The 20,380-nt window shown below is 37.3% G+C and overlaps 1 protein-coding gene across 1 annotated transcript in view; it reads right to left on the bottom strand.

Moving 5' to 3' along the window:
• Nucleotides 1–20,321, bottom strand: part of Exoc5 (exocyst complex component 5) — a 51,675-nt gene extending 31,354 nt beyond the window's left edge. The window contains exons 1-4 of the mRNA XM_013012210.1: nucleotides 20,068–20,321; nucleotides 7,723–7,817; nucleotides 7,013–7,160; nucleotides 4,859–5,067 (exon numbers count right to left, since the gene is read on the bottom strand). Coding sequence (XP_012867664.1) covers nucleotides 4,859–5,067; nucleotides 7,013–7,160; nucleotides 7,723–7,817; nucleotides 20,068–20,094 — 479 coding nt within the window. The 5' untranslated portion in view covers nucleotides 20,095–20,321. The remainder of the gene's footprint in view (nucleotides 1–4,858; nucleotides 5,068–7,012; nucleotides 7,161–7,722; nucleotides 7,818–20,067) is intronic.
• Between the last annotated feature and the right edge of the window lie 59 nt (nucleotides 20,322–20,380).

Below are 20,380 nucleotides of genomic sequence, written 5' to 3'. Positions count from 1 at the left end.
CTTGCCTTGCATGCCTGAGGCCCTGGGTTCGATTCCTCAGCACCACATAAGCAAAAAGAAAAAAGCCAGAAGTGACACTGTGGCTCAAGTGGTAGAGCACTAGCTTTGAGCTAAAGATCTGAGGGACAGCACCCAGGCCCAGAGTTCAGGCCCCATGATCGGACCCCCCTCTCCCAAAAAAAAAAAAAGAATACATGTGAGGTATCACCAAAGTAAGTCCAAAATCCAAACATTTGTCTTTCTGGTAGCAAAATTTTGTGGGGTATGCGCGCAAGCATGCATCCCAGTCCTGGTCTTGAACGCAAAGGCTAGGCACTGTCCCTGAGCTTCTTTAGCTCAATGTTAACACTGTCACTTGAGCCATAGTGTGACTTCTGGCTTTTTCTGAGTAGCTTTTTGGAGATAAGAGTCTCACAGACTTTCCTGTTCAGGATGGCTTTAAACCTTAATTCTCAGATCTCAGCTTCCTGAGTAGCTAGGATTATAGGCCTGAGATACTAGTGCCCAGGTGTGTTTTTTTTTTTAATTTTTTAAATGCCACAGTTCTTTCCTGATGAAACCCATAGGCAATCTTTACTCTGGAAAAATTTAAATCTTTTCTTACTGAAAGCAAAGTGTAAAGTTCTTCTAAGTTTATGAACCTAAGAAAGATAAACAATGTTTATGAAATGTTTTAGAACATGCTGCTGCACATGCCCACTTTAAGATAAATAAATAAAATAGTAGTAACAAAATGCTTGTCAATAACTATGTAAGTTTAAAACACTTGTTCTAAAAGCAAATATAAAGTTTAATATAAAGCCAATTGAATGAACTATAGTATAGAGATATATACTTTTGTTGTTGTTGTCCGTCATAGGGTTTAAACTCTAGGCCTGGGCTCTGTCCCTCAGCTCTTCAGCTCAAGGCAAGTGCTCTACCACTTGAGCCACAGTGCCACTTCCAGTTTTCTGGTGGTTTATTGAGGTAAGAGTCTCAGAGCCTTTCTTGCCCGGGCTGGCTTTGAACTGTGATCCTCAGATCTCAGCCTCCTGAGTAGCTAGGATTACAGGCCCGGCTGAGATAAATTTTAAAGTTGTTAAACAGAGGAAATTAGACAAGGAGTTAATATTTTTAATGTATATATTTGTACTTATTTATAGAACACTGTAGGTAAGTTCCATAATGTATACCTTTCCCTTACATTTCTAATTAATGCTGACTTTTACTTTGGCAGAACTTTGAAAAATAATTTTATGGTGATTCTTTTCCTCTTTCATTAAAGAGTCTTACGAAAGTAAAGGAATGGCTAAGAACAATAACGTATTAGCTTTTTCTTTTCTATTTTTACTACTACCATTCATATTATTACTAGTACAACTACTACAACTCAGGGCATCACACTTGCTACATACACAGTGCTACTCCAAGGGAATGCTTCCCTGGATTTTTTTTTCTAAGTGGTCATGCTAAGTGTGGCAAGCAACTGTGGATAAGAGCAGGGCCTATTTCTTATTATTCCAAACAATAGTGAAGAGCATTCCCGCTTTAGCTACTCTGCTTTCTATCTACTAAGTCATTGTCATTTTCAGCTGCCACTTACACCTCCTACCTTTCTACAAAACGACACAAGTTACCAGTTCAGTACCACTCCTCTCAATACCAGTTAGTTGTACTAGCAAATTCCATCATTTTCTCCTTACCAAAGAAAATAGCTGGTACACAATCAGCTCTATATTTGTTCTTATTCTTTGAAGAGACCGAAGTATACTGTTTGCTGATTTTGCTTAACATAAGCAGTGATTTTGCTAGTACAATAGTAATACAATGTAGTACAACAGTAAATCATGTTTGTTTTATTGACTTGTCTTAGCTAATTATTTTATACAAACTGATTAAAGCATATGCATCCCTAAAGGTTACAATAATATTATAATTAATGTAAATAAATAATAATAAATATTAAACATATCAAAATCTAATAATATGCTTGAACCTGATATTGATATTAGGATATATTACCCCCAAAATTTAAAGAATAACCAATCATTAAGCCTAATCTACATGAAGAAGAATAAGACACCAGTCTAAGAAAAATAAGCCACACACAGGTAAGGACAGCAAACATCATATGGAGGGGAGGGAGGGGTTGTGGTTGTATTTTTCACAAAAGTAGATAATATTCTAAGACTGAAAATTTTGCTTACTGTAGGTTAGCAAAAAAAAAAATGTAAAAAAATAAAAAGCAAAAATTTCTCAGGAGCAAGAAGAAAAAGAAATATGATATACTGATATCTTATTCAATTCTGATTCCTCTCACAATCACACATCTTTCTAGCTAGGTAGAGGTTTTCCTTTTTTTCCACTGTCAAAGTAGTTGACAGAGAACCAAGAAGATGATATAGTTGGAAATTTATGTAATAATTGGCAGTCTAATATCATACATGAATTCTTAAATGTGGTTAACTGTAATAAGAGTTCCAGGCCAAAAAAGTGAACACCCTTAATTAGCAAACAGTAAACCAGAACTTGTGAGAAAGATGAGAGAACAAAACAGAGGAGGAATCAAGCATAATAGATAAATAAAACTCAGCTGGGTATGTTGGCAGATATTAATTATAGTTACAGCTAGTCACCAGGTGGAAACAGGAGGATTAGGAGTTCAAGATCAGTCCAGGCACAGTTAACAAAACTCAATCTCGAAAACAAAATAGAAACAAAAGGGCAATGACACACGTGCCCATGTGCAGCAAGCAGGGTAGGAGTGGTTAGCAACTGAAAATGATAATGGTAAGAGAACCTATTTTGCATGTTTATGGAACTAGGCTCAAATCATAGTGCTGAGAAGGAAAAGAAAAGGAGATAAGGGAGAGAGAAGGAAAAGGGAGGGGGAAAAGTTAAAAAAAAAGGGAAGGAAAAAAGGAAGAAAGAGAAGAAAACAAGAAACAGATGAAAAATAAGGAGAGAAAATAAATTTACTTAAGTACTCTACATGAATCTTTATTTGCCTTTCCAAAAGCCCCAGGACCAGTATATACTACTACTAACAACAACAACAACATTTATCAAGATGAACTCCAGGAAATGGAAATAAGATCTTTTTGCTTGTGGCTGTTTTGTTTTTGGTCTTGTTTGTTCATTTATCTGCCTTTCAGAGGGTAAAGGGGGGGGCACAGAAATGGTGGGAGAAAGGGTGAACAAATGCAGCAGTGATACTCACTAGACACTATGTTGAAAGTGAACTATACAATTTGTGGGTAGAAAGGGAAAACTGGGAGAGAGCAATGGAAGGAGTGATATTGTTTAAAAAGAAATGTACTCTTTACCTGACTTATGTACCTATAACCTCTCTGTACATCACCTTTAAATAACAGTAATATAGACTTACTGTCAATTTGTTTCAGACTACAACCAAATCTCTATTTAAAGGTTCTAAAATAGTTCATTTTTAAAACTAGATTTTGCGTCCTTTACTCTTCAAGATATAAATACATTAAAATTTTTCCTGCATTAAAAAACTCATTATTGGGCTGGGAAGTTGGCTCAGTGGCAGAATGCTTGGCTCACATGTATGAGGCCCTGGGTTTGATTCCTCAGCAACACATAAACAGAAAAAAACGGAAGTGGTGCTGTGGCTCAAGTGGTAGAGTGCTCGCCTTGAACAGAAGAGCTGAGGGACAGCACCCAGGCCCAGAGTTCAGGAACCATGACTGACAACAACAACAACAAAAATTATTTAAAATATTGGCATCTTTTGGAGAAATTATTATATATGTCACCATTTTTCAAAGATCATAAAAATTATAAATTCTATAACTCATAAAAATATGTTGCTTAATTAAGAGAACCTCAATAACACTTAGCTTTTAACATTCTGCTATCTGATATACTATGGAGTCAACGGGGAAAAATTTAGAAAAACTGTACTCAATATGAATAAGCAATGTTAGAATAAACACAAGAATGTCCACTTTATCATGCATTTTGATTTTCTTTTCCTGAGAAGGCGGCAAGCTAAATTACCTTCTTTCAAGCCTGTTGTATTAGCCATTATTATATACCCTTAGGCCAGGTTTAATGAATTAAGTGTTAGAAAGGCTCTAACATGGGGCTGGGAATGTGGCTTAGTGGAAGAGTGCTAGCCTAGCATGCATGAAACCCTGGGTTCGATTCCTCCATACTACATAAACAGAAAAAAAAATGAAAAAGGGTCTAACATAAATAATCCGTATTTTTCAATCCTCTATGATTCAAACTGTTCTAATTCCTTTCAAGAGATTTCTTTTATGACAATTTTATCATCTCAGTAGTTGTACAGAGGGGTTATATTCAACATGTCAGTTTATGGCTACAAAACTTCTTGATCAATGTTAACTCTTTTATCATCATTCTCCTCCATGTTTCCCAACTCCACCCATCCTCTCAATTTTCCTAGTTCCATTTTCACATATATACACTGAATATTGTAACTCCCATCTTTATTCCCATTAACTGATTAAAAATTAGAAGCTTGGAATTCTTTTACAGAAAGGTAATTCAGCTTGCTAACAACGTAAGTTAACAACAACTTAGGTCAGATTAATGTACCGCCACCCAATGGTATATAATAATTCAAGCACTCTATAAACTCAAATTTATAGATATACTTATGAACAGTTGATCCAGCATTTACAAACATGTGCTTTCATATATAAAAATATCAAGAAAACTAATTAAAATGTGAATATAAATATTTCAGCAATCTACAGGCACCGTATTAAATTTTATTTCAGAATGATAAAAATTTTCATTACGTCAGCTATTCACCAACTCTGGAAGTTGTAACTACTGTTCAGAATCAGAGCATTATTATGAATTGCTGGTGATTTGCTTTCATCACCTTATAGTACTTACCTTTTCAGAATTTGTGAAAACGTCAGATTTCAATTCTCCATCTAGAAATTCATTAAAGTATTTCATCAATTTCTGAGCCTCCACTGCCCGTTGTCTAGGTGTGTTTACCCCCTCCAACTGGTCTCCGAGGTGACAGACTTTGGTTGCTACATAGCTAATGTGTTCATCTAGTTCTTGGAAATGTTGAAAGGCAACCTAGGAAAGATACGCTTAAGTATAAAATATAATCAGAGAACTACAAATCAAAACTATCAACGTAAAGCAAAGTGGTAAAAACGCTTGCCCAACATGCTCAAGACACTGGTTTGATGCCTAGCAGCACAAAAAAGATAAGTAACAAAAACTTTAAGACTAAACCTCCAATCTCATTTCTGCTTTTGATTAAATATAACACAGAAATTATAATGAGATCTACAAAATAGTTCATGATTATTAGTCTACGATATGAAATTTTTAAAACTTTAAGCATGTTATAAGCTTTAACACTTTCAACTATTACAAATAACCATATTTATCATGTATACATCGTACTTAACAAAAGTACTCAGCACTACAGAACCTTAAATAATAATTCTGGAACCACTGAAACCAAGTATCAAAGAGCCCAGATATTTGAAGACCCCTGTTGATACTAAAAGGATAACATTTAAAAATGTCACAAGTAAAATTATTGATTAAAATGAAAATATTTAGTATGTATATTAAATATTTAAAATGCAAGCTAAGACAGACATGGTGACACATACCTGTAATCCCAGCACTTGGGAAGCTGAGGCAGGAGGATCAAGAGTTTGAGGTCAGCCTGAGCTACATAGCAAGACTGTTTCATTGCCCTCAGCTCCCTAAAACAAGCGATGCTAAAGATTATATATGGTAAAATCGCTCTTTCTAGTTTTGAAAACATTCAAGTCTACAGCAATTATTTTACAAAGGCAACATCCTTCCCAGAATGTTCTTTCCTTTATCCCAAAGGATTCCTCTATGGTAGTTGAAAACTGTGTGCAATGACTGCCTTAAAATTCTCATTAGCAGGACTGCTGACAATTCAGTACGGTACTTTTGTTCTAACCTTAAATCAAGGGGAAAAAGCTATAGACTGTACTGATGGCTTCTTATATGTTAGATATCATTCTAAATATATATATATTAAATAATTCTCATCAGGATTATTAGCCCCAAGAGGTTAAACTGTTTCAGATTATACAAAACTAAGAAATGTCAGAGCTACAATATAAACTTAGGTAAACTGGCTCCAGAGTTTGTTAGCTTAATTATTAATACTATTTTTATTACCAAAGGAAAACTGCATTAGAAGCATTTGGAAACTGTTACCATAACTACATGAAAACACACTCCCCATCTCATTAAATTACTAACTTTTTAATTACTTTCTCACAGCCATGTACGTTTAAAAGAACATGAAAGAACCTAAGTAAATGAAGTTCTTTAGCAGAAAACAGTTTGTTAATCCCATCACTAAAGAAAAAAACAGCCCACGGGAGGCAGTTAAGAGTTCAACAATACTCTTCAAACTACATTTAGAAAGGGCAAATTGTGAAAGGAATTTGGAGATTCCAGATTAACTCTAGGGCCTCTAAAAGTGAGTAAGAAGTTGGCCTACTTAGTTCTAGGGCCAAATGTTTTGGTTTCACTTCAGAGTAGACTGAGAAAATATTCTATATCTGCTTTTCTAGTTTCAGTAAAATTCTCACTCAGCCATATACTTTATACTTTTGTGAAACTACCCAAACAAGGTTTCTCTAAGGAAAATCCTGATCCAGGTATTTATTTCTTCATGACAGAAGAGACGGCAAATGACTCCTAAATATTCATGCTATAAAGAGTCTCTAAAAGAACAAGTCTATGTAGCAGTCATTTAGAAATTTTTACATCTTAAGAGCACAGACCACATCACATCTGAATATCATCCTAGCCTTAAAAGGGAATAATTTGATTCCAAACTAACATCCAGTAACAAGTCAATGTCAATTCATAACATCATTAATAGTTTATCTATTGGGACCAGAGAAAAGACAAACCTCAACTGCTACTGCAATTTGACTTGACTCTCAAGAACTTAAAGAGAAAAAAAATAAAAACATATCCTACATAAGCTATTCATGCCATTGCTAAATGTTACCTGGTTGCTTTTCTGGAGCTCTTGTACCTTCTTGGCAAATTCCTTGGCTTCCTTCTGACATTGTTGTTCTAATTTCTCTACTTTCCTCTGAATCCTTTCATCCATTATCTGGAGTTCTTGAATATGATTTACAAATTCTTCTAATAATCTAATAGAGGAAAATTAGAATATGTATCAACCTATCCTTTATTTGTTAAAAGGAAATTGACTAGCTCACTTATAATCACTAAACCTTTACTTATTTTTACTAAGTAGTGTTTTAATAGAATTCTCTGATAGCAACTTGTTAGTAATTTCTCGTAAAGTAATTTAGTCTTCCTAAAATGTCATAATTTCTCTTTTGCTTTGTCTAGGTCACATTGTTTTCAAAGGAACACTGCATTTGGAAATATAGTTACTCTTTCTTAACTTTTCAACAGATTGTCTCTGAGGTAAATAAAAACATCCAGAATCTCCATTCAATTTTCAAAATAGTTGATGTAAATAAATGTACAATATAAATATATGATTCATTCCCCAAATTCAATGACTATGTTCTCTAATTTGCAGCTACTGTATTTTGAAAAACATTTTCAACATGTGTTATTGGGGGGGGGGAGGAATTCTTTATTTCTTTATTTTAGGAAAGTCTTTATCACGTAACCCAAGCTGACTTTAAACTTTGCAAGCTTTCTGAATGTTGGCATTTAGCTCTCTGATCGTTTCTTTACCTTTTAGGATCAAAAGCTTCCGGTCCACCTCTAGAACCTCCTCCTGGGGTTCTCCATACAAGACGTTCAATATACTCGTCAGCCACAAAAGGCTCCTAGTTCACAAAACAGTTTTATGGAAAATAACAGCATTATTTTAAGAATCTTTGCAAAATTTAGTTTATTTTTATATGTAACCAACTTTATGATTTATCTCGGCAAATGTCTTTCTTGATTCACTTCTGAATCAAATTTGACAAATTTTCGAGTCCTTCTGGGTGGTTTTCCTATTAGGTAGGCTCTCTACTACTTGAGTCACAACCCCTGCTCTAGGTTTTGTGTGTGTGTGTCTGTGTGTCTGTGTTTTCTGTATTCTATTTTTTATTGTGAGAATACCATATAGAGGAGTTACAATTACATGGGCAAGATAATGATATCAAGCATTGTTGCTTCCTTTGTTCCCCCTTCCCCACCCTCCCCATATTCTCCCCACCTGACCTTCCCCCCCACACACACACCAAAGTTGTGAAGTTCATTTTTCGACATAATGACTTGTACATCTCCTCATTGTTGCAATGGGTCCACCTGTATCCCTAGTCAAATGATATGTTTTTCCCCTTCCTCTCCACAAATTATACCAGCATCAAATACAGTGAAAGCAGGGGTTATATTGTGGGGGGAGGGACATACAAAGCAGCATAGAAATCATCTTATAAATATGTTGGAAACAATTGCATGAAAGAAAAAAAAACACTTGAATAAATTATCTTGGGTTCATTTCCCTAACATCAACTTATCTGACCTTTTCTGCTTGACTCAGACATATACTAGTTATTGCAAATAAGGGAAACCATGGGACCTATGTTTCTTTGGGCCTGGCTTACTTCACTTAATATAGTTTTTTCCAAGTCTTTCCATTTCCTAATAAATGGGGCAATGTCATTCTTTCTGATGGAGGCATAGAATTTCATTGATAACAGCATTATTTATTAATATAAAACAAACTTTAATATGAACATTGTTGAATGACTTTTTAGTTCAACATGGAAGTCATTCTCTCAATACAGAATTGGAGATAGAAATGAATTGTTCGTTAATTCAGAATATCTACAAACACTTACATATGCTGGGCACTGAGAATACAGATGTGAAGTCAATAGACAGAGTTCTCTGAAAAACCTCATAAAAATGATCTTCTAAGTAGGGATACCAATTAACCAAGTAATCACAAAAACAATGAATTATAATTGATTCAAATGTGATCGCCAGAAACGTCCTAACAGAGGAACAGAGATGTTGGGAATATAGGAAGTTCAGATGAAGACTGGCTAGGAAGGGTGCTGGGGCATCTAAGCTGTGAGCAGAAGACAAATCAGCCAGATAATAATGGAACAAACTGTTTTCTATACTGTTAGGAAAGGGAAGATAAGTTTTAACTGCTAAAGGAACTGAGAAACAGGCGCAGCTGCTAGGTCCAAGTAACCACATATAGAAGATCCAGAGAGGGATGACAAGATCAATAAATGGTTTATCATCAGCACATTTTTGAATGTGAGGAATCAATCACCCAGTCTCATGCAGTAAGAGTAGGTAAACACGGCTGAATTTCAGTCAGAATAAGAATAACCATCTGAAAAACTATCAGAATGAGATAGGAATGCCTTCTAGATGTGTTTTATCTCCATTAGTAAGGAAGGTCCTATTTCATTACTATCTGAAGACACTGAAGTTGTGAGACATTAACTACTTATTCAAGAAAACACGATTTATATGCTTTAACCCTGAGATTTAAATTACTCTATTCTACAGCTATAAAGTGAATGGAAAGTTCAGTAAGCTATAAGAAACTAGTAAAGTTATGTTAGTGAAGATAAGCAGTGAAGCTAAGAAAGAATAGGCTGATATATGAAGGACAATACATTTTATCATTGGCTTTTTTCCATTATCATATGGCAAATACTAGCATCCTTTTTCAAAGTCCTTCTCTTTTTTCTCTTCTTAATCCTAGTTACTCAGGAGGCTGAAATCTGAGAATCGAGGTTCAAAGCCAAATCTGCCATGGGCAGGAAAGTCCATGAGACTCTTACCCAATTAACCACCAGAAAATCGAAATTGGCACTGTGGCTCAAGTGGTATAGCATTCACCTTGAGCTGAATAGCTCAGGGACAGCATCCAGGCCCCAGAGTTCAAGCTCCACGACCAGCCAACCAAAAAAAAAGTCTTTATTTTGTTATTTTTCTATGAAGGAAAAGAACTCTATTTTGAATTAAAAGACTATTGGACTCAAATTTTTTCAACAAAAGAAAATCATAAAGGAACTAGGAAAATATGGCCTAGTCAAAGGGAACAAAAACCGAATAAAAACTGAATTGAAAAGTCCTAACAGTAGTATATCTAGCAATCAAAGACTTTAAGAACTGTCTTCAAGATAAGCAAAGAAATAAAGATGTGAAGTCAAAAAATATGCATAAACAAAATGAAATTATGAATAAAAAGACAGCTTAAAAAGAACAAAAAAAATGGACCTGAAAATTATAACTGAGTAAGAAGAAACAATCCGAGAACTGAAGACTGTACAATGAAAATTACTGTGACTGTGAAACAGAGGAAACACAGTTAAAGTCAGCAGAGCCTAAGATATCCATGGGGCCCAATCCAAGTGTACCTATACACATTATAGAAGTTCCAGCAGAAGAAAGAAAGAAAAAAAAAATAAGGGAGATAACTGATATAATAATGGCTGAGGACTTCCCAATTTTGCAAAAAGACATAAATATAAATATCCAGGAAGCTCAAAGTACTCCAAGTAAGATTAATTCCAAGAGATTCACATAAAGACACTTAAACAACATAATTAACAAAATAAATCACATATAACAAAGGCATATCTGAAGTATACCAGTTCAAAAGCAGTACTTTGTAAAGATGGAGCACTAATCTTCAAGATGCAGTATGCATTCTGAATCAAACACTTTTAACTGGTGGTGTATCCTCAATAGGAAAAACATGAATCCAGAAAGAAGTAGTAGAAAACATGGCCATGATGCTTAGTTTGTGTATATTTCTAAAAATCTAGGGTCTGCAGTAAAACTCAACCAAAGGAAGGACACTTGGCCAGGAACAGAATCCCATTATAGATGAATGTGCTGCCTATTCACATTTACTGCTTATGTTCAAGGAATAAAAAAATGATCAACTTTTGCAGAGACAATCAACACTGATCATTACAATGAGGCTAGCAGAGAAAAGGAATATTATCTTTGTCATGCAAGTGATCCTCTTGGGAGTATGAACTCCCCTACCAATTCTGAAATTGAAAACCATTGTAATAAAGGCCTAACAAGGGTATGACAACCAGTTAAGACAAGAATTTTAGAAATGGATGTGAGGGTGATCTGGCTGTGACACCTGTCAACCCCCCCCCCCCACATCACCAGGGTTGATTCGCCTGATCTGGCTGGCTAGGCAGTGTCTCCTTACTTTCTCACCACTCCCTGCGTGTCCCTCCCAAAGCTGCATGTTTGACCAAAACTAGGATGACCATCCCCAATAGAGGAGTAAGTATACAAGTAGTTATGCCCCCCTGCTAGAACCTCCAAACACACTCTCAAAAATTAAAGAGATGGAAGTGGTACAGTGGCTCAAGAGGTAGAGCACTAGCCTTGAGCTGAAGGGCTGAGGTACAGCGTCAGGCCCAGAGTTCAAGCCCCATGACTGAAAAGAAAAAAAAAAAAGAATTATAGAGACACTATGCAAAGTGAAGTGGAGTTAGAATAATGTGTAGTAGAGGAGAAAGACAGTATCAGTTGCAACTAAGACTAGCTATAGTTGCAGAAACTGCTCATTCTACTCACATTCTTCTAATTTTCCTCCAGGATGAGACCCAATTGCAATTTTAAATATGAAGATGTGGAGTCTAGACACAAGAGTAGTCTATAGTAGATACAATTATGTGCACTCCAGATCTCCCATCAAAAAGAAACTTGCTCTAGCTACTAGTACCGCTGTCAGGGAAAAAACAAAAACAAAAAAAAACCCAACCTTTTACTTGGCAGTATTTGTGGGGATCCTTTCAGTATAGGATACACTTCACTCACTATCAGACCTTTCTCAATATAGCATGAGTCCAATGACTGACTGAGATGAGCATATGAAAGCCTGATCCCTTTGGCCAAAAGCACACAACTACAAAAAGGTCATTTTAGTTCCAGAACTCTCTGTAGGAGCCACCAATATTGTTACTGGGCTATCATTGTACCTCTCTTTTTCACATGCCCAATCCTACTTCCTTACTAACTCCTTCACAGACATTTATCCTGTCTTCTACCTTTCTTCTTGCCTTTATACTATATATACGTCAAAAAGGCCTTCACTAGAGGCTAGCACCTTGATTTTAGACTCCTCAATCCCCAGAACCGTGAGAAATACATTTCCTTCAATTATTTGATCTGTGGAATTCTGTTAACAGTAACACAAAACAGACTATAATAACACTATCCCCATACTAAAAAACTAGCTCAATTCTTCCCTAGTGTTCCATTTGGCCCTTGAATGGTTCCTTCCCTAGATGATACACATTGATTTCTCCATTCTTGATTTCTATAAACCTAAATCCAATGGAGAACAATGTATTACTAATTGTTCTCTCTCATTCCTTCCTTCCGGTCTTCCTTCCTCCTTCTCTCCCCTATCCCTTTCTTCCTCTGTACTAAGAGGTTTGAACATAGGGCCTTGCTAGGCAGGCACTCTACTACTTGAGCTAAGCCACCAGATCTTTTTATGCATTTGTTCTATTTTTTAATAGGGCCCAGGCCTGCATAGGCACCCAGCTTCATTTTTTTGTCTTAAAACTATTTTTCAAGTTCTTTTCACCACACTTTAATTGAAAGCAAAAGTAGGCTCTGCCTTATAATGCCCTGCTTTCCAGCTGTGGTCAACAGAACAAAGCTAGGCAAACCAAACACTAGCTAGTTGAGTGTTTGGCTGAATCCTCTAAAATGATATTGAAAAATCACACTCTGATCTATATATCCAAACTCAGAAGAGTAAGACCATCATACCAAAACCCAGAAATTAAAGCAAACATATGGTACTATCAACCCAAGATACTAATAGTAACTAAGTATAAGCCTAATACAATTCTGGCACTGGAGGTAAAAGAATTTGGTTTTCCCTTTACAACTAACTTTAAACACGTGAACTGAGCAACATGTTAGGTTGAAACCCCTTTTGTACAACTATTTGAAGAGAAAAAAAGTTTTTAACCAAGTTTGAAAAAAAAATTTTTTTGTCGTTGATGGGGCTTGAACTCTGAGCCTAAGCACTGACCCTCAGGCTCTTCAGCTGAAGGCTAGTGCTCTACCACTTGAGCCACAGCATCACTTCCTTTTCTGAGTGGTTTATTGGAGATAAGAGTCTCATGGACTTTCCTGCCCAGGCTGGCTTTGAACCACAATCCTCAGATCTCAGCCTCCTGAGTAGCTAGGATTGTAGGCATGAGCCACCAGCGCCTGGCTGAAATGTATTGTTTTTGGGTATGTTTTTTATTGTAAAAAATGCTGTACAGAGAGGTTACAGTTACATGAGCAAGGCAACGAGTACATTTCCTATTGAGCGTTGTTGCCTCCACTTTTTGAAATGTATTTTTGAAAACTACTTTGAAATTAAAGCCAGTGTAAACAATCAATATCAAGTAACTGACAATCTTTAAACTATCTGTAATTAATTATATTATCAGAATTGTTTTGTAGACTATCTAAATTGTGTCACTTTAGAAATTTTTTCAAATACGTTAGGTTTTCTTAAGTCAAATATCTTCCCAAGAGAAAATATACCTCACATGTGAAAATACATCTAATTTCTATGCTCCAAAGAGAAAGGTAACAAAATTTAATGATACTTCTTACATAATTCATAGAATCACAGAACTAGATTTAAAATTTCTAAAGCAGGAATGAACTTTGGCTTGACTCTTCCATCTCATATTTTTACACATAGGAATTGTGAGCATAAAATTTAAGTCTTCTTAGGGTACTAAGCCAGTATCTAATCCAGATTTATTTTTCCATTCTAACATGTTTTAAAATAAAAACTATCGATGTTTATATAGAACCTAAGTGGATGGCATTTCTTAGCTGTAATTAGTAGTTGTGCAGTCTTAACCTAGTTATCTGTGGCTCGGTATACTCATTTGGAAAACTGAGAAAATAAGTTCATAACTAAGATTATTTTCAAGATTACCTTAAGTCAGTAATATTTATTGGATGCCTTGGGTGAAATTAAGTAAGTAAATGCAAAAAATAATTATTTCTTTGGCTTACTGCTAAATAGTGTGTGTGTGTGCGCGCGCGCGCACACGTGCCCGTGTATGTATGTGTGTGTATGGGGGGGGGAGGGGAAGGTATAGTTATTTTCATACTTCATTTCCAAGAAAAGTTAAGTTAGCTGGGGCTGAATTTATTAAGTTCTTAAAATATATTAAATGTATATAAAATTCTAATAATCAGTGGGGCTGGGAAGGTGGCTCAGTGGTAGAGCGCTTGCCTTGCATGCATGAGGCCCTGGGTTCAATTCCTCAGCACCACATAAGCAAAAAGAAAAGAAGTGGCGCTGTGGCTCAAGTGGTAGAGCGCTAGCCTTGAGCTGAAGAGCTGAGGGACAGTGCCCAGGCCCAGAGTTCAGGCCCTACGACCGAACCAAAAAGAAAAAATTCTAATAATCAAAACTTCTAAATTGCATTCTACTCAACTGATTCAAATTTTTATTTAAAATGTGTAGGTTTTCAGTTGTTTAAGGATACAGGTGGACCTGTTGCAACAATGAGAAGTACAAGTTCTCATGTCCAAAACAAGCTTTACAACGTGGTGCGGGGGTGAGGGTGGGAGAGTGGGGGGAGGGGGGAAGGAGAAGGATTGGGATTGGGGGGGAGGGGGGAGGCTGGGAAGGGATGTGAAGGGTAAACAAAGGAGGAGGCTGCAATGCTTGGTAAGAAATGTACGCATTATCCTGCCCATGCAATTGTAACCCCTCTGTACAGTATGTTCACAAATAAAATTGAATTAAATTTTAAAAAATGTGTAGGTTTTATTTCCAGGGTGAGTGCTACATAAAACTTCAAGTCATTACTGGAGAATGGGGTAAATAAATAATTTAAGCCACACACATATACCACACAACTATTCAATTTCCTTAGAACATAAGGGATTAATATTCTTCTAGTTACATACATGTGTAGTCTATAAAACTGTCTTTAATTTAAAGAGTTGTTTCTTCCAAAAATTCACTCCAAATTCATTCCAAGTTGTTTTGTATAGAAAACAAGGGCATAAAATACTTAAACACAGAAAGCCAAGGATGACACTGTCTAAAAAAAAAAATGTACTCATCACCTGACTTATGAAACTCTAACCCCTCTCTCTGTACATCTTAATAACAAAAATATTTAAAACATTTTAATGTAAACCCATGACTCTTATATTTCAATTCATTGTTTACTAAAAGTAGTAGGAGCCTCTTTATCTTGACACAAGTAAGTAGATCAGCCACAGTTTGCTATCTATATCACTGCATACCAACCATCCCAGTACACCAACCACTCCCGTCCTTAGTGACTTAAAATAACTATAATCATTATTTTGTTCACAAATCAACTTAGCAAGCAAATCCTGCGTTTGCTCCACATGACATCAGCTAGTTCTGTTCAACATAGGATGACAAATTGGTGTTTAGTGTCTTTTGGCAGTTTAGCCAAAGCTGAAGGCCAAGGGTCTTGGTTCTTTGAAAAGGTGCCTGAGTCTAAAACAGAATATCAGAAAAGGTCCAGGCATATTAACTTTCACAACTTCATCTTGGAAATCACTGTATTACATTGCTTGTACTGTAGTCATAGCCCAATTCAAGTCAAGAAAGCAGCACTAGACCCTTCTCTATGAGAAGTCACTTTGTAGGATAACAAATCTTAACTAGGTAATCCTGAAATTAACCTTCTACTCCTTTTTGTAATTCTCTTCTCCTATTTCTAGGATCATTTCTTCTTAGTCTACTTTGAAAAGCTTTTCCTCCCTAAAAGATGCTCAATTTTCTCCTCTTAATCCACATAAAGTAGCTACCAATTAATTTTTTTTCAATCGCATTCTTCTAAGTGATTTATCAATTAAAGGTAATCTATCAAACATCCTTCTGAAGTAGGAACTATTATCTTCCCATTTTATAAATAGGAAAATTGAAGTACAAAGAAGTTAGGTAACTTATCCAAGTCTACTCAAGGGTAGAGCTGGGAAATTTCCAGGTTTAAACAATCACCTATATAAAATAATTCCTGTCAACTAGTTGTCTACCACGTTCTGAATTTCTAATTCATATGTATAAGTACCATCTAGACTTTTTCACAAGGATATATTGCTAGAACTAAATATATATCTTTAAAAAAATTAACACAGGGGTTGGAAATGTAACAGCTCAGTGGTAGAGTGCTTGCCTTGCATGCATGAAGCCCTGGGTTCGATTCCTCAGCACCACATAAACAGAAAAAGCCGGAAGTGGTGCTGTGGCTCAAGTGGTAGAGCACTAGCATTGAGCTGAAGGGGTCAGGGACAGCGCCCAGGCCCAGAGTTCAGGCCCCACGACCAAAAAATAAATTAAATACAATAACAGGACTTCTTTCTGAAAGGATTGTTCCAAAATACTGCCACAGTTAGTACAATACCAACAACCTATTGTTTTTGAAGTTCACAATAACCAAATTATTTTCATTCTTCCTCCAAAATGCCATCTCAAATTTCCTGTCTTTCCTGTCCATTAAGTCAGGTTAGGATTTCAACTGTCCTGATTAGTCAATTATGGACAATTATGGAACAATGACCAAATGACAAGACTGTTGCCAGATTGATAATCTCTTCTCCATTAAATGACATTCTTCAAACTAACATTAAAATTATCGATCTCACCTGAAACCTTTAAATAAAAGTAATATCAGCCCCATCAAGCATGGTACATAAAGACTCTTCCAAACTTCCTAAGACTTTTAAGGTCTCAATGCTTTGTCAGGAGCCTCTACTCTCTATTCCTAAAACATTATGATGACATGTAAACTGAGCATTGATAGATGAGTACAAATTTCCAAAGCATCCACAGAAGTAACACCAACTTCTAAGGTGAGATATTGTGTGTGTGTGTGTGTGTGTCGGTTGTGGGGCCTGAATTCTGGGCCTGGGCGCTGTCCCTCAGCTCTTCAGCTCAAGGCTAATAATACTCTACCACCTGAGCCACAGCGCCACTTCTGGCTTTTTCTGCTTATGTGGTACTGAGGAATCAAACCCAGGGTCTCATGCATGCAAGGCAAGCTCTCTACCACTGAGCCACCTTCCCAACCCTAAGGTGAGATTTATTTAGGAAATACTAAGAGAAAGGATGTGTACATGCATATAAAATCTTTCCTAATCATCTCAGGAAGATTCTGTCCTTTCACTGCACTGTGATAACAGTTATACATGTCCTCCCCAACTATAATTTTAATTCACTAACTTCTAACTCCAGTATCTAAAATGACATCCAGCATAAGACAGGTATTCAATGAATAGTTTCTGAATTAATGCATGGATGAATTTTCGATGGGATATTTAGCTTTATTAATGTTGGCACATTATCTTGAACTCAGCAGGTACTCAAAGGTATTTCCCGAGTAAATAATTGACTTTAGTTATTAACAGAGAACTATTCCATACAGGTAGACTGCCCAGAGAAAATGGAGGATGTAAGGATGTAAGAGAAAATTTCTAAGGATGTAAGAGAAAATTCAAACATGAGAAATGTCTTCAGCAGTGCAAACGAAACAAATGTATTTACCATCCAAGCCTTCTGAAATGTAGGATATATCATTAATCCAAACCACAGAAAGGACATCCTGAAGTGTGTTGTTTAAAAGACTACAGTTGAAGCCTTTCAGGATCTTTCAACAAGGGTTGAAAACTAAGAAAGTATTCTGGGCAGCTCCCAACATATACATTATTACAATAATTGAGTTATGTATTAATAAATCACTTCTATCAATTAAGGAAATATCCTAGTTCAATTTTGCTGTTTGATGTTGTCTATGTAAAAAGGGAAAACTCATAAGATCAAAATATTTTTAAAAAGCAGAATTGACAATTGTTAACTCTGGTTAAACAAAGTTTAATTTTGTTTCCAGTTCTTCAATGTGGAAGATGAGAGCCCATTCTATTTAGTAGTGCATGAAAACCAGGATGCATACAAACAAAATATCCTTGACTACATCCTGTTCTGCTTTCCATGGTTCTCCAGCTGTGACTAAAAAGGTCAAAGAGGAGATAAAAAAAAAAAAACCCTCACTTATCCTATAACCTAGATCTATTGCAATAGCTGCAGGAAATGCCAGCAGAGACTGAGGGGTTTTTTTCTTGTCCTCCTCTTTCTAAAGCAAAGAGGTAAACTTTTCACTTGGGAATAAAAATGTAATTTCAAGAGCACAGGCCACTACAGGGCTAGCTAGACTCAAAAATCATAAAGAAAAAAGAAAAATATAGGTCTTACATTTATATTTAATAATACATCATTCTAACTATTACTGTAATTTGGTTTACTTTTGATGAAGCAACAAGTGATATATGGTCAGTAAAGAAAGTCACTAGTGTTTAGGCCTATACGCATGCTTAACTTTGTGTAAGAGCCCTCTAAGCAGTATCTATATCACTGCTGAATATTTCCAGCTGCCATGTAACTCCAGTCACTAGGTTAAAAAATATGTACTTTTCACTCCTCTCTTTCTGGAAAAAAATACATTTTCAAATAGCCTTTTCAAACACATGTGATCACACATATAAAATTTCTAAATACACATAATATGACTGAAGACACAACTATAAATATCAAAAAAGACATTAATTCAAAACATACTGTCTCATGAAATGTATGACTATATAATGGTTTTCTGCTAACAGTCTCCTTGTCATGAAATGCATTAAATTCCTTAAGTTTTCTACCTTTATAAAATGTGAAAATACAAACAAGAAACCACAAAGTACCTATTATGTTGCCCACGAACGTACAGTAATGAATTCAGAACAAGAATGCTTCCTTGCTCCAGTATAAATGAACAGATGGCAGATGTTAGTGTAATCTCCCAGAAAAAAATGCAACAAATATTTAAGTGTTGAGTGAAATTATAATCCTACACTCACAAATTAATATTTCGTTACAATTTACTCTAAATTGACATGGGTTGTTTTGTGGGGTTTTTTTTTGCTCTCAACAAAAGCATTAACTATGCAAGAGGTGACTGAAAGCCAAAATGCAGTTACTAGCAAAAGTAACAATCAAGAGTTACATTTGTTATGTAAATAGTGGCATCTAAAATTTAAGCTACAAGAACTAATAAATCTTAAGCTTTCAAAGATACAATTTTTATTGGAGAAATTCTCAGCTGTGAACTGCAATGTTGTCTACCACTTACAGCACTTCTGGTACTTCATATTAATATTTTTGAAAAGACTTTTCCTTTTTTTAATGCTCCCTTTTCATTCCTTTCACAAAAGAAAAGATTTTGTATGTTTCATTGTGTCCTGGTCTCATTCAACCATCTAATATGACAGCTTCTTAAAGTGAAGACTTTATACTAAAATTGCAGGTTTAGGCACTGAAAACACACCAGGAAATTCATCAGCGAGTGATCCTTCCCCTTCCCTGTCAAACACACAGGAAGGATTCCTTTGGCTTAGCAGTTCGGAAATTGTAAATTCCTTGAGATCCGAGCCCCATCGTTCATGGTAGGTGCACTTGCCTGTGTCTGCGGGATACAGTAGGCCTTTGGTGCCCTAAATGATTATTCCTAGCCTTTTTAAATGTAAAGGAAAAGCGGCGGGACAACATTCAGCAGTGGCACAGTACAAACCCCCGGGAGTCCCCCCCCCCATACCCATACACACACGCACACGCGCGCCAGGTGGTCTCTACGAATGCTACCGCGCGTCCCGACCGGATTCGCCCCACCGGGAGCTGGGGGGGTGTGGGGGGGGTCTTTCCCCGTCCCGAGCCAGCCCTTCCCGGTAGACAATTCCTAACGCCGCAACCTCCTGACTCCCACTCCTGACAAACCAACGCTCCCCCACCCCCCACCCCCGGGGCCCCTCTGGACCCGAAGCCGCGCCCCTCCCACCCCCCCATTGCACGGAGCCCGCCCCGAGAGCGAGGCCGCCGCCCCGTCCCACCTCGCCCCGCCCCCCCGGCTTCGCACCGAGCTCCCGAGGGCTCGGGGGGGGGGGGGAGCCCGACGAACGCGGCCAGCTTCCTCCGCCCGCCCCACGCCGCACCCCGGGCCTGCCACTCCCCGCACGCACGGCCGCGGGACCCACCTCGAAGAGCTCGGCCGTCGTAGCCATCCCGGCCGTCAGAGAGGATCGCCGCGCGCGCGACTCCGTCTCCGCTTCACATGCTGCGCCTCCGCGGCGCGGCGCACAGATCCCCGCTCGGCACGGTCAGCTCCGGCTTCGGGCAGTCCTGGGCTCTCCCAGTCCTCGCAGAGCCCAGGCTGGAGGAGAGAGCCGCCATGCAGCGAAGTCAGCGACGCCTGTCAGCTGCCTCCCGGCGCCGCCCGCGCCGCTCCCATTGTCACCGCCTCGGACGCCGGAAGTGGAGCTGCGCGCGCCCGGGGAGGCCGCGGGAGGG

This window comes from Dipodomys ordii, unplaced genomic scaffold (assembly GCF_000151885.1).
Source record: "Dipodomys ordii isolate 6190 unplaced genomic scaffold, Dord_2.0 Scaffold16, whole genome shotgun sequence".
Lineage (NCBI taxonomy): Eukaryota > Metazoa > Chordata > Mammalia > Rodentia > Heteromyidae > Dipodomys > Dipodomys ordii.
This window is presented reverse-complemented; position numbering and strand designations above follow the sequence as displayed.